Raw genomic sequence first — 15712 nt, forward strand, 5'->3', positions numbered from 1 at the left:
CACGATCGGCCAATGGCTGTTTACCAGCGTCGGTGACGAGCAGTGTTCCCGGGGAACACGCCGCCACCGACGTGCACGCGCAGCGCGCTCGCGATCGCGCGCATGCGCCGTGCACGTTCGGGGTGTGACCATCTGTGATCGGCCGTGACTTCATCACGGCCGATCACGTGGTAAACAGCCATAACGAATGGCTGTTCACCCCCTTCGGTGGCGAGCGGTGTCTCCGTGACACGCCGCCACCGAAGAAACAGGGATGCGCGCGCATGATCGCACGCATTCCCTGTTTAAACGGGAGGCCGTCATATGACGGCCTCCCGCCACAATAGGTGCGCCACCTGGCCGTCATTTGACAGCCGGCGGTCAGCAACTAGTTAATAGGAAATCAGGGGGACTGACAGGAACACCAGGGATTTCACACAAAGGAAGTAAAAAAAAGAGAACAAGATACTTTTTCATACAAGCACACCGTACAGCAGGCACATATCAGGCACATATCATGAATATGAAATGTTGGGTTACATACTCTAAGTATGTACACATTAAGACATATCTCACTCCTGACTGATACAATTTTCCAGTATTGGAGGGTGGAGTGGCTTCTGTAATTACTGTCTAAAGTAAAAAAAATTACTCTGTCAAGAACATGTATACATATGTGTGGTGTATACACAGCCAGATCTATCTTTGGTTGTTGGCAATTTTATCCTATACACTTAGCGAGGTGTTTTTCCTGGAAACATGGCTAATCACACACAAACTGCCCCCGTGGAATGTTCAGGGTATTAATGATACTCTTACAGGACAATTTGTATTTAATTATGTAAATTTCTTCCACCCTTCCATGATCTGCTTTCCGGAGACGCATGCCACCAAGGAGAATGTTAATTTCCTTCAACATTGAGGTATTCAGACGGCTTATCACTCGGTATATTCTTCATACTTGCATGGAGTTTTTATTTTGGTTTGCTAAGGGGTGACATTCTCCTGTAGGTGGGTCTGAACTTTATCTCATTTTGAAATGGTACTTGTTACGGTACATATTCCACCTCCATATACTGTAGCTCTGAGCTCAAAAGATCAATGACTGCTAAATGCCCATATTACCCTGCAGGAATTGGAAGAAGTAGTGATGAACTTCCCTAATTGTAAAGCTCCTGGGACAGATGGGCTCCCTACAGAAATTTTCTAAGAAATATAGGATGGTACTATTACCCAATTTACTACTTACCCTGAATAAGGTGTTTAACACTGGGAAGCCCTATAAGACAATGTACGATAGTAGTTGTTCCTCAGAAGGACAAAGACCCTCTCCATCCTAAATCATATAGGCCAATATTTTTGTTATCTCCTGATGTCAAATTCTGGCAAAGGTATTTGGAAATAGACTTAATGAAACTATCACTCATGTTATACACCCCAACCAGGTGGGTTTCCTACCCAACATGTCAATTGCAGTGAACATTGGGCACACATATATAAATTTGCAGGTCCCACTGAGCAATAGACATATTGGTTATATGGCATTTGACATGGTGGAATGGGCCTATCTGTGGGGGCTCGTTTGGAGAGATTCCAGGTTGGCACTATGTTTTGTAAATAGATGAAAATACTCTATGCTGTCCGTGAGAGCCTGTGTTAGGGCTAACAGTTCCCATTTTTTTTATCAACATAGAGGCACTAGACTGGGGTGTCCTCTGTCTCCTCTTCTTGTTGCCATTTCTATAGAGTTATTGGCCTGTCTGCTTCGCCACTCATCAGATATCTCTGGGTTAGTGAGAGGCTTGCTGGAGGAGAAGATTGTTTTGAACGCTGATGACATACTCTTATTCATGAAATTAAGTTTTGTTGTCTCCACACTTCTCAGTGATAGTGCAAATTATTAACACGAAAAAACAAAAACACTGATTGCAGCCAGACATGCATTCCTGCACCAATGGTAATAATATTCCTTGAAATGGTGCAGCGCAATCACAATATAATCAAAAGAAATCCACTACTGACTCGTGTTCATGTGAAAATCCAACTTCAATGCAATATTAAGAGTGACATTACATCAATCCATGTACAAACAAATGACATGCATTAACAAAAGGTCATACTATCTATTTTCAGTGAAGATTGTCGTGCATCATGTTAGTTTTTACAGTGGTGCACATTTTATGTTCTCAGCACCTTTTTTATTGGTATATTGAATTGTAAGCTGCAGCGATATTGCACATTGTATTAATATCTTTGGGGTATTGTATGTCTGTATGGCTGAGTTGGGTGATTATGCCAGAGCAGAGTAGTTAGGTGACAGTGTAGCACCTCTACTTAGGTAAGTGCTAGAGTAGGATTTCTATACTGTAGTGTACATAAATTTAGGCAGGCCTGACTGGCAGCCGGGCCATTTTGTTTTGGTTTGTGTGGGCTTGGAGTGGCTCAGAGCAGCAGTTGGGGACTCACAATCGGCCTCACTGAGACCTCACTCTTTCTTCTAGAGGATTCTGGAAGCAGAGCAGGAGAGGAGAGGTGGAGCTGCCTGGGGTGTTCTAAGGAGCCCGAATCAATCCCCAACCTGGTTTGGCAGGCCTCCTTAAATACCCAGAGTCAGCCCAGCTGGGGAGGAGTTGTTAGGTGGAAGAACTGGAGATGGAGTACTAGGTTGTTGGGGCATTTGAGGGAGCTCCCCAGTCGGGGAGGGGGGTGACCTTGGGCCTGGGGCTCGGGTGCAGTATGGAGCCCTTCAAGAAAGTGTGAGGTTCTGGACAGGAGGCACAGGAGGAGCAGGAGAGGGCAGCAGGAGCTAGTACTGCCGGGCAAGTCTTCAGGAAGGAACCACTGGTTGCAACCAGGAGGCTGGCGAGTGAGTAGTCCATGTGTAGGACAGCTATCACTAAATAATTTCTACCTTTTATCTGCTACACTATAAGGGCCTGGTATCCCTGCCTGCAAAGGGCAATTGCTGAGGCCTGGCTGAGCCAGTGTCAGGCTTAAACATGTGATAGCTGCTCCTGGGAGTCAAGAGTTGTGCAGGAGGAAGAGAGAGCAGTAGTCTGCAAGCAAAAGTTGTGCAGGAGGAGTCTGGGATATGTGTATAGAAAGTGTACATAGTTGTCCCAATTGATTGCTATACAATCCACCAATTGATTGCTTTACAATTCAACAATTGATTGTTCTACAATCTACCAATTGAACGTTCTACATTTCACTGGGCATCCTATATATTCCTTTTCCCAAGTCAAGTTAAATTCTTTCAATAAAACAAACAAAAACAAGCATATGGACAATGCATTGCCTTGAAGTGACTGGGAAGTGAATGCCAGGCTGGGCAGGGTGACAGGTGGGACACAACACTTAGCAGCCCCTACGGGGGTACCGCTACAATAGTTAGACGGGGAAGAGGGAAAAGCATTAGGAAGGCCAGTCCTGAGCTTATACATCCCAAAGTAAATACACCAGGTTGCATGATGTTGGGGATATCAGTCAAGGAGTGGCAGTGCTGGAGTGACTGCTCTAGCTGCCAGGGAAACAACTCCTTCAGCGAGGACAGGGGCAAGGCTAAGGGTAAGGGTAGACAGATCCTGGTGGTAGGGGATTCAATTATTAAAAAGACAAACAGAGAAACCTGACATAAAGACCACAATCGCCTAACAGTATTTAATTTTCCAGGCGCTTGGGTTCTGTCCCTCATGGATTGGATGGACAGATTGTTGGGTGGGACTGGGGAGGACCCAGTTGCCATGGTACATATTTGAACCAATGGCGATGTTAGGAAAGGGGATTATCCTAAAAAAAAAATATTTTAAGGGGAACTCCACGTCATTTTTTTTTTCATTTGGCGTGTAGTTCCCCTTAAAATCCATACCAGACCTGAAATATGGATATTTAGGGGGAACCCCACATCATTTTTTTTTTATTTGACATGGGGTTCCCCTTAATGTCCATACCAGACCTGTAGGGCCTGGTAATTGAATTTGGGGGAACCCACACTTTTTTTTTTTTTTTTTTTATAAATGACTTTCAAAGTGTTCTCTGTATTACGGGGAGCCGACAATTCATTATAGCCGCAAGTGATTTCAAATGACTTTTTTCCTGCAGAAATTACACTTTGTGCAGGGACAGTTCTAAGCACAGGAAACATGCACCCCTTTACAGGCACACTATAGACACCCCCCAGGTACGAAATTTAAAGGAATATTACACCTTTATTGTTTCACTTTAAGCATTATTAAAATCACTGCTCCTGAAAAAAATGCAGTTTTTAAAACTTTTTTTTGCATTGATACATGTCCCCTGGGGCAGGACCCAGGTCCCCAAAAACTTTTTAGGACAATAACATGCATTTAAAATTAGCACTTTAGATTTTGAGTCCCATAGACTTTAATAGGGTTCTAAAGTTCACACAAAGTTTAGGTCTGTTCGCAGATTCTGGTGCAAACCGAATTGGGGGGGGGTTCAGCTCATCCTTATTCAGAAATACTTCCGGGACCTCAAGTAACTCCAGAGAGGTAGCAGTATACTACTTAACAAGTTGCTGAGGAACTGCTACAGGCAGGAGAACTGGACTGACTTTTTGGTCGGTTACCTGCTCTATAGTAGGGAAGGACTGCTATAGAGCAGGAGTGACTTGTAAACTAAATGGCAGGTGGGGGGATCAGAGGAAGTAATAGCTGGCAGTGATTAAAGGTCAGAGGGTACTATTGGGGGCATTCGTGGTAGTATAACCAAAACACCAAAACCAAAGGTGAATAGGTTGGCAGAACACAATTGCAGCCTCAGAACTAAGGAGAAAAAAATATGTACTTGTATAAAACTAAAAGGTATGTACACAAATGCTAGAAGTCTACCTAATAAAATGAAGGAATTGGAGCTGCAAATACACAAGGAGGATTTTGACTTAGTGAGAGACCATGTATTTCAGAACATGCCAGCCTTCAAGGGGTTAAGCAACAGTATTTAACGTTGCACCTCTAAATCTGGGGCTTCTCTAATAAAGCAAAGAGTAACATAAAAAAAGAGTAACATGCACTTTATGACACAGCATAAGAGGTATTTCAACACTTCAGATGAAGACAACTACATCAGAAAAATGAAATGTACTTTAAAATATTTACCTGGTGAAGATGCATAAGGATGTGATGCTGTTGGGTTTGTAGTGGATGCCATGGCGCTTGAGGTAAGATAAAGTGTGGTTGTAGTGACTGAAGATGAAAAAGGTAGGGTACTAGTGGTAGATGATAGATATGGTAGATTGGTTGTGGTAAAGGAAGAAGAGGGAAGACTAGAAACAGAAGAGGTGGAAGTAGATGCCGTGGTCATAGTAGAGGTTGGACTAGTTGCTGCTGTGGTAACAGAATTTGGTGCATCCATTGTGGTGGTGAAGGTTGGAGTAGCTGTTGCAGTGGTAGTAGAGGTTGTACTGAATGGTTCAAAGGAAGTACTTGAAAAATAATTGGAAACTCTGGAAGACGTTGTAGTAGAACCTAAACAGGAGATAAAAATGTTGTATTATACTAAGTAGGTTAAAGTATATCAATAGAGCCCTGTAGAATAAAAGGATAGTTGCATAATATGTTCACAACTGTCTATCAAACGTATGTTTTCAGGAAAAATATGATAATGTTAATTTTAGTGCAAATGAACACAATTTGGTAAAATTTGAAATATGGGGTTATGGCAGGTAAACAGATACCAAACATGCTAAGTCTTAGGCCGCGTACACACGGGCGGACTGTTCGCCCAACCTTGTCCGCTGAACAGTGTTTGGGCGGACAGTCCGCTCGTGTGTGGGCTTTCAGCGGACAGTTTCAGCGGACAGTTGGACGGACAAAGTCTTTCGGAAATTCCGAAAAACTGTCCGCTGAAACTGTGTTTGAGCGAACAGTCCGCCCGTGTGTGGGCCTGTCCGCTGTACTTTCGAAATGAGCGGACTGTTCCCGCTCGGAAAGTCCGCCCATTTCGAGCGCGTGTACAGGTAGGCGGGGCCCGCGAAGGAGACGTCGCGGGCTCCGCCGCCTGGAATGGGCTTAAAGGGGAACCCCAACGCCGAAAAAAATCGGCGTGGGGGTTCCCCCAAAGTCCACACCAGACCCTTGTCCGAGCACGCTACCCGGCCGGCCAGGAAAGGGGGGCGAGCGAGCGCGCCCCCCCTCCTGAGCCGTACCAGGCCGCGTGCCCTCAACATGGGGGGATGCCTTGGGGAAGAGGGGGCCGCGCGCCCCCCCCACCCCAAAGCACCTTGTCCCCATGTTGATGAGGACAAGGGCCTCTTCCCGACAACCCTGGCCGTTGGTTGTCGGGGTCTGCGGGCGGGGGGCTTATCGGAATCCGGGAGCCCCCTTTAAGAAGGGGGCCCCCGGATACCGGCCCCCCACCCTATGTGAATGAGTATGGGGTACAATGTACCCCTACCCATTCACCTGTGAAATAAAGTACAAAAAAAAAACCCAACACAGGGGAAAAAATATTTTATTGCACAGCTCCGGGGGTCTTCCGTCTTCGGGGGTCTTCTCGCCGGACTCCTCCGCTATCTGTGTGTAGCTCTTTTACTAGCGGAGGAGTCCGGCTTTCTTCCTCCCCGCCGCCGGCCTCTTCTCCCGACTTCGGGGGTCTTGTCCCCCTCTTCGGTTCTTCTGCCGGGCCACCGCGCCTTCTTGTAGCTCTTTTGCAGGCGGTGGCCCGGTCTTCTGTCGCCGCTGCCTTCCGTTCTTCTGTCGCCGCCTTCGGTTCTTCTGCCGGGCCACCGCGCCTTCTTGTAGCTCTTTTACAGGCGGTGGCCCGGTCTTCTGTCGCCGCTGTCGCCGCCGACTTCCGTTCGTGTTCTTCTTCTTGTTCTTCTTGTTCTTCTCCAGGAGATGTTGACACGTCGCTCCCTCTGGCCGGAATGCCAGTGCCGCGCTGTGCGGTCACTTATATAGTGACGATGGGGCGGGTCACATGGTATATGTCACATGGGTTGGTCACATGGGTTGATGTCACATGGGGACTATGACATCGTAAGGGGGCGGGGTCACCATGTGACCAACCCATGTGACATATACCATGTGACACCGCCCCATTGTCACTATATAAGTGACCGCACAGCGCGGCTCTGGCATTCCGGCCGGAGAGCTCGTCGAGTCAACATCTCCAGGAGAAGAAGAAGAAGAACAAGAAGAAGAACAAGAACGGAAGGCGGCGGCGACGACAGCGGCGACAGAAGACCGGGCCACCGCCTGTAAAAGAGCTATAAGAAGGCGCGGTGGCCCGGCAGAAGAACCGAAGGCGGCGACAGAAGAACGGAAGGCAGCGGCGACAGAAGACCGGGCCACCGCCTGTAAAAGAGCTATAAGAAGGCGCGGTGGCCCGGCAGAAGAACCGAAGAGGGGGACAAGACCCCCGAAGTCGGGAGAAGAGGCCGGCGGCGGGGAGGAAGAAAGCCGGACTCCTCCGCTAGTAAAAGAGCTACACACAGATAGCGGAGGAGTCCGGCGAAAAGACCCCCGAAGACGGAAGACCCCCGGAGCTGTGCAATAAAATATTTTTTCCCCTGTGTTGTGTTTTTTTTTTTGTACTTTATTTCACAGGTGAATGGGTAGGGGTACATTGTACCCCATACTCATTCACATAGGGTGGGGGGCCGGTATCCGGGGGCCCCCTTCTTAAAGGGGGCTCCCGGATTCCGATAAGCCCCCCGCCCGCAGACCCCGACAACCAACGGCCAGGGTTGTCGGGAAGAGGCCCTTGTCCTCATCAACATGGGGACAAGGTGCTTTGGGGAGGGGGGGCCGCGCGGCCCCCCCTTCCCCAAGGCACCCCCCCATGTTGAGGGCACGCGGCCTGGTACGGCTCAGGAGGGGGGGCGCGCTCGCTCGCCCCCCTTTCCTGGCCGGCCGGGTAGCGTGCTCGGACAAGGGTCTGGTGTGGACTTTGGGGGAACCCCCACGCCGATTTTTTTTCGGCGTTGGGGTTCCCCTTTAAGCCCATTCCAGGCGGCGGAGCCCGCGACGTCTCCTTCGCGGGCCCCGCCTACCTGTACACGCACTCGAAATGGGCGGATTTGCCTCCTCCTTACGTGGGCGAGTCCGTTCATTTCAAAAGTTGAGCGAACTGTTTGGCAAACAGTTCGCTCAAACAGTCCGCTCGTGTGTGGGCAAGTCCGCTCATGCAAATTTTGAGCGGACTGTTTGCCGAAACTGTTTGACGAACAGGGTTGGGCAAACAGTCCACGCGTGTGTACGCGGCCTTAAAGAGGAAGTAAACCCTGATGGGTTTACTTCCTCTTTGTCTCCCTGCAAAGGTAAAGCATAATGGGCTACTATGCATCGCATAGTAGCCCATTATGTGTCACTTACCTGACACAGGAGCCAGTGATATCACCGCTGTCCCCTGTAGTCTGGAGCATCCATCTTCTTCCGGGTATCGCTGCTCCGGACACTCACAGCGCCGGAGCAGTGATGACGTCACTCCCACGCATGCGCACAGGAGCCGCCACTAACGGCATATCACGACTGCGTTCCGTTGTCTATTGCGCATGCGCCGTAGACAGCTGTCACTGTCTTTTAGTAAATATCTCCTAAACCGTATAGGTTTAGGTGATATTCCTTGGACCTTGATCTAGGCTTACCTGTAGGTCAAAGTGGTTTGTAAGGGTTTACAACCACTTTAAATTTGTGTGCGCCTATGATATCGTAAAAAAATATTGGACCTAAAAATCTCCATGTTTTTAAAGCCTTTACTAGTCATCAGTTTTGAGTTAACCTCCAGCTATGGCACTAGAATTATTGCTTTCATTCTGACATCCGGCAAAATATCTCACATGGGTGGTACAGTATTCGTTTTACATACACATACACACCCTATGCCGGATTTGCATTTTTGTCTATATGTGCAGAGCAACGAGGGTTAAGTTTATTTATCTGTCATTTTTTTTATGTTTATACATTTTAATATGCTTTTTTTTAAGTTTTACTTTTTGATACCAATCATTAGATGTGGTGGCTGCATTCTTTTTTTTTTTTTTGCACTTGAATATACAAATCAATGCATTGCAAATTTTTGGAATATTCTAAATATATGGATGAAGGATTGTCAAATCTACCGAGAATTATACAAATCATACATTTTGAAACAAACCTCTCTCTACTGATCAAATCGTTCTACTGTACATGCAGACAAAGAGTAATGAGCCAGAATTGTATTGAATTGTTTCTACTCAGAGGTAAAAGTATTCAAAGCGGCACTTATTAATATAGGAGCTTCCCCAATAAGGTAAAGATTAACATAAACCAAAGAGTAACATACACTTAATTCAGTTTTAAAAATAAAGGAAAGACAAAATATTTGTGCAAAGATAAAAACAAAACAAAAAAACAAAAACACATTTTTTCCTTTTTTTATAAGTGATCACATAACCTCTCTTTTCAGCTGCATAACAGCTGGGGGAGGAAAAACAGCAGCACACTGAACTACCCAGTGAAAGACTGTGCAGGGGGAGGGGGGGGTGCCAGGACAAGACATCATTGGAGGAGAGCACACTGAGTTCCCAGCACAGCTAGAGAACTGACTATCTTGTTCTCCACTGCGTAGTGTGGTAATTTAATAATAGGAAATCAGGGGGGGCTGACAGGAAAACCAGGGATTTTACACAAAGGAAGTAAAACAAAGAGAGCAAGATACTTTTTCATATAAGTACACCGTACAGCTGGCACATATCAGGAATATGAAATGTTGGGTTACATACACTAAGTATGTACACATTAAGACATATCTCACTCCTGACTGATACAAATTCCCAGTATTGGAGGGTGGAGCAGCTTCTGTAATTACTATCTAAAGTAAAAAAATGTACTCTGTCAAGAAAATGTATAAATATGTATGGTGTATACACAGCCAGATCTATCTTTGGTTGTTGGCAATTTTACCCTTCATCTACTTAGCGAGGTGTTTTATTCTGGAAACATGGCTAATCACACACAAACTGCCCCCGTGGAATGTTCAGGGTATTAATGATACTCTTAAAAGACAATTTGTATTTAATTATGTAAATTCCTTCCACCCTTCCATGATCTGCTTGCCGGAGACGCATGCCACCAAGGAGAATGTTCATTTCCTCCAACATTGAGGTATTCAGACTACTTATCACTCCGTATATTCTTCATACTTGCATGGAGTTTTCATTTTGGTTTGCTAAGGGGTGACATTTGTGAGAATATCAGAAACCTGGTTTGACAGCTCACATGATTGCCACTGTCCAGGGGTACTCCTTGTATTTGAGACCATGTTAGTCTTCAAGGGTTAAGCAACACTATTTAAAGTTGCACCTCTAAATGTGGGGCTTCCCTGATAAAGCAAAGAGTAACATAAAAAAGAGTAACATGCACTTTATGACACAGCATAATAGATATTTAAACACTTCAGATGAAGACAACTACATCAGAAAAATGAAATGTACTTTAAAATATTTACCTGGTGAAGATGTGTAAGGACGTGATGCTGTGGAATCTGCTGTTGGGTTTGTAGTGGATGCCATGGTGCTTGAGGTAGGATAAAGTGTGGTTGTAGTGACTGAAGATGAAAAAGGTAGGGTACTGGTGGTAGATGATAGAAATGGTAGACTAGAAACAGAAGAGGTGAAAGTAGATGCCGTGGTCATAGTAGAGGTTGGACTAGTTGCTGCTGTGGTAACAGAATTTGGTGCATCCATTGTGGTGGTGAAGGTTGGGGTAGCTGTTGCAGTGCTAGTAGAGGTTGTAGTGAATGGTTCAAAGGAAGTACTTGAAAAATAAGTGGAAACTCTGGAAGATGTTGTAATAGAACCTAAACAGGAGATGAAAATGTTTTGTTATACTAAGTAGGTTAAAGAATATCAATAGGGCGATGTAGAATAAAAGGATAGTTGCATAATATTTTTCACAACTGTCTATCAAACGTATGTTTTCAGGAAAAATATGATAATGTTAATTTTAGTGCAAATGAACACAATATAAAACCCAATTTTTGGTAAAATTTGAAATATGAGGTTGTGGCAGGTAAACAGATACCAAACATGCCAAGTCTTAAAATTGTGTGCGCCTATGATATCGTAAAAAAATATTGGACCTAAAAATCTCCATGTTTTTAAAGCCTTTACTAGTCATCAGTTTTGAGTTAACCTCCAGCTATGGCACTAGAATTATTGCTTTCATTCTGACATCCGGCAAAATATCTCACAAGGGTGGTACAGTATTCGTTTTACATACACATACGCACCCTGTGCCGGATTTGCATTTTTGTCTGTATGTGCAGAGCAACGGGGGTTAAGTTTATTTATCTGCCTTTTTTTTATGTTTACACATTTTAATATGCTTATTTTTTAAGTTTTACTTTTTGATACCAATCATTAGATGTGGTGGCTGCATTCTTTTTTTTTTTTTATTGCACTTGAATATACAAATCAATGCATTGGAAATTTTTGGAATATTCTAAATATATGGATGAAGGGTTGTCAAATCTACCGAGAATTATACAAATCATACATTTTGAAACAAACCTCTCTCTACTGATCAAATAGTTCTACTGTACATGCAGACAAAGAATAATGAGCCAGAATTTTATTGAATTGTTTCTACTCAGAGGCAAAAGTATTCAAAGCAGCATTTATAAATATAGGAGCTTCCCCAATAAGGCAAAGATTAACATAAAACAAAGAGTAACATACACTTCATTGTATTTTATAGCTACCACTAAAAATGCAATAAAAAAATGTTCAGACTTCAGCTTTAGAAAACTACATCAGATAAATCATACATATTGTTAGACATTTACCTGGTGACGGTATATGAGGGCGGGATACTGTGGAAACAGCTGCTGGGTTTGTAGTGGATAGGATTGATGTTATTGTGAATGCAGTAGTGCTTGAGGTAGGATAAAGTGTGGTTGTTGTGACTGGAAATGAAGAGGGTAAACTAGTAACAGAAGGGGTGGAAGTCGATGTCATAGTAGAGGTTGGATTAGCTGCTGTGGTGGTAACATATGTTGGAATGCCCATTGTGGTTGTGCTAGTAAAGGTTGGTGTGACTGTTATGGTGGTAGTAGAGGTTGTGGTGAAGGTTTTAAAGGAAGTACTTGAAAGAGAAGTCAAAACTCTGGAAGGAGTTGTAGTAGAACCTAAACAGCAAATAAAAAAGTTGTGTTATACTTGGTAGGTCAAATTATCAAAAGAGCATCACATGGTAAATGTTCAACATATGCAAAAAAAATAATTGACAAATGTCACGTACACGCGGCCGGACTTTTCGATGGACTTAGTTCGGCGGACTGGAATCCGTTGGACAATTTGATCATGTATGGGCTCCAGCGGACTTTTTCTTCCCAAAAGTCCAGCAGACCTGGAAATAAAATTTGCTTCAAATCTTTCCGACGGACTGGTGTCCTGTTGAAATATCCAGTTCTCTGTGTGCTAGTCAGACGGACTAAAATCGATGCTAGGGCAGCTATTGGCTACTGGCTATGAACTTCCTTATTCTACGTCATCACGTTCAAATCCGTCACACTTTGGGAGTGATCATTGTGGCCAAGTCCGTTCATTTGAAAGTCTGGCGGACCTCGGCCGCAAAGTTCGTCAAAAATTCCGGTCGTGTGTACACGGCAAAACACTTTTCAGTAAAAATTTAAGGCAACTTTGACAAGGGAGAAGTATTAGTCATTTAAAAATGTTAGTTACAGGGCTGTGTTTGGCTGTTATCCTTTTGAGTCACAGACCCAAAATGTAAATGCAATAAATGAACACACCAGAAATGTTTCAGATTTTCTTATCTCTATATTTTGTCTCTATCAAATACAAAGTTATGAAGCCAATTGGCATGGATACAAAAATATAAAAAAGACATTGATCATAGACATTTTTCCTCTAAACCTTATTGTTCATAAAGGATTGTAAAAGCCTCAATATGACATCTCAAAAATCTATCAAGCTTACTTCTGACTAGTGATGGATGAACTTCCGATGGGACGTTTCGCGAACCGCGAACGCGTCCGATAGTTCGCGAACCGTAACGTTCGCGTCGGACCCCATTGACTTCAATGGGAGGCGAACTTTACAAACCTACAGGTCAAATTTGCAGCCACAAAATAATTACTAGCTGTGCACACATAGTCCCACCACATGGCCAATGACATAACACATGTATGAGGTGAATCTAGGATCGACAACTACAAGCATTCTTTTTTTTTATATGTGAAATTGTGACAATTCAGGACTGTGGAGCGCATGAAGGCAATGGAGGAGAGGAAAGGTCAGGGTAGGCAAAGAAGAGGGTGCAGGAGATGATCAACCGCACCGTGATAGAGAGCACTGACATCAGCAGCGTGACATACAGCAATGACACCTGCACCGTGATATAGTGATCTGACACCAGCACCGTGATAGAGAGCACTGACATCAGCAGCGTGACATAAAGCACTGACACCAGCACTGTGATATACAGCACTGACACCAGCACCGTGATACACAGCACTGACACCTGCACCATAAGCAGCCCAAGGAGGAAGTCAGCATAGCACAGGGATGGTGGGAGCCCCTCATAATGAGCATAGCACAGGGATGGTGGGAGCGCCTCATAATATGCACAGCAGAGGTACAGCCCCAGGAGTAAGTCAGCATAGCACAGGGATGGTGGGAGCCCCTCATAATAAGCAGCCCCAGGAGGAAGTCAGCACAGCACAGGGATGGTGGGAGCCCCTCATAATATGCACAGCAGAGGTACAGCCCCAGGAGGGAGTCAGCACAGCACAGGGATGGTGGGAGTCCCTCATAATAAGCATAGCACAGGGATGGTGGGAGCCCCTCATAATGAGCATAGCACAGGGATGGTGGGAGCCCCTCATAATATGCACAGCAGAGGTACAGCCCCAGGAGGAAGTCAGCACAGCACAGGGATGGTGGGAGCCCCTCATAATAAGCAGCCCAAGGAGGATGTCAGCATAGCACAGGGATGGTGTTGGGTCCTCATAATAAGCAGCCCCAGGAGGAAGTCAGCACAGCAAAGGGATGGTGGGAGCCCCTCATAATGAGCATAGCACAGGGATGGTGGGAGCCCGTCATAATGAGCATAGCACAGGGATGGTGGGAGCCCCTCATAATATGCACAGCAGAGGTACAGCCCCAGGAGGAAGTCAGCACAGCACAGGGATGGTGGGAGCCCCTCATAATAAGCAGCCCCAGGAGGATGTCAGCATAGCACAGGGATGGTGGGAGCCCCTCATAATAAGCAGCCTCAGGAGGAAGTCAGCACAGCACAGGGATGGTGGGAGCCCCTCATAATGAGCATAGCACAGGGACGGTGGGAGCCCCTCATAATATGCACAGCGGAGGTACAGCCCCAGGAGGAAGTCAGCACAGGGATGGTGGGAGCCCCTCATAATGAGCACAGCAGAGGTACAGCCCCAGGAGGAAGTCAGCACAGCACAGGGATGGTGGGAGCCCCTCATAATGAGCATACCACAGGGATGGTGGGAGCCCCTCATAATATGCACCGCGGAGGTACAGCCCCAGGAGGAAGTCAGCACAGAGATGGTGGGAGCCCCTCATAATATGCACAGCAGAGGTACAGCCCCAGGAGGAAGTCAGCACAGCACAGGGATGGTGAGAGCCCTCATAATGAGCACAGCAGAGGTAAAGCCCCAGGAGTAAGTCAGCATAGCACAGGGATGGTGGGAGCCCCTCATAATAAGCAGTCCCATATAATATGTGGTGGTGGTGGTGGTGTTGTCTTTGGGGGTGCACATAGCAGAGAGTGAAGAAGAGGGTGCAGATCGAGAGGATGAGGAGGGTGCAGAAGAGTAAGGCTGAGTGAGCCAGTCAACCAATTCTGGTGCTTCCTTTGACGTAATCGCACGCACCTTCTGCAATTTCCCACTTTGGCTCAAGCTTGTTGCTCCTGCCCTACCCCTACCACACCTGCGGAAGGACCTGCCTCTTCCTCTGCCTGTCATTTTTTAAATGACCCAGTGACAAAACTCTCAGTCCCTATACTGATAAAGGACTGCTGCTGAATAGGGCAGCAGTCAGCAGTAGTGCACCTCAACCCTATATATTGTGGACCTATACCAGTCCTTAAGGATTTGCAGACTGTACCTCACTCAACCCTATATACTCTAGTACACTATACCTTACCAGTCCTTAGAAGGACCTTTGTGCAACTAGTAGGTTGTAATTAGCAGACTGTACCTCAGTACCTATACTGATAAAGGACTGCTGCAGAATAGGGCAGCAGTCAGCAGTAGTGCACCTCAACCCTATATATTGTGGACCTATACCAGTCCTTAAGGATTAGCAGACTGTATCTCACTCAACCCTATATACTCTAGTACACTATACCTTACCAGTCCTTAGAAGGACCTTTGTGCAACTAGTAGGTTGTGATTAGAAGACTGTACCTCAGTCCCTATACTCATAAAGGACTACTGCAGCAGAAGGGCAGCAGTCAAGTATAATATTCTTTCTATATTTGGAAGAAAGAATATTATACGTGTACAAGCCTATTACCATACCAGCCCTGAAAAGGACCTTTGTGGACCTAATAGTAACAGCTAATGATTAAACTGACTGTCCCTCACTGCCACACACAGCTTCCTGTCTGTCCCTATTTAAACTGACAAAACACAGCCTGCTGCAACAATAACTTGAATAGCACTCAAAACTATATCCTGTACTACTACACCATACCAGTCCTGAAAAGGACTTTTGTGGACCTAATAGTAACAGCTAATG

At 45.5% G+C, this 15712-nt stretch overlaps 1 protein-coding gene across 1 annotated transcript in view; it reads right to left on the reverse strand.

Annotated features, from left to right (window-relative positions):
- The window catches only part of LOC143986717 (uncharacterized), a 90720-nt gene that overhangs the window by 41680 nt on the left and 33328 nt on the right, over positions 1–15712 (reverse strand). The window contains exons 14-16 of the mRNA XM_077485121.1: positions 11767–12108; positions 10429–10779; positions 5097–5465 (exon numbers count right to left, since the gene is read on the reverse strand). Coding sequence (XP_077341247.1) covers positions 5097–5465; positions 10429–10779; positions 11767–12108 — 1062 coding nt within the window. The remainder of the gene's footprint in view (positions 1–5096; positions 5466–10428; positions 10780–11766; positions 12109–15712) is intronic.

The sequence above is a fragment of the Lithobates pipiens genome, unplaced genomic scaffold (assembly GCF_037356315.1).
Source record: "Lithobates pipiens isolate NorthernLeopardFrog02 unplaced genomic scaffold, aLitPip1_a1.2 Scaffold_18, whole genome shotgun sequence".
NCBI lineage: Eukaryota > Metazoa > Chordata > Amphibia > Anura > Ranidae > Lithobates > Lithobates pipiens.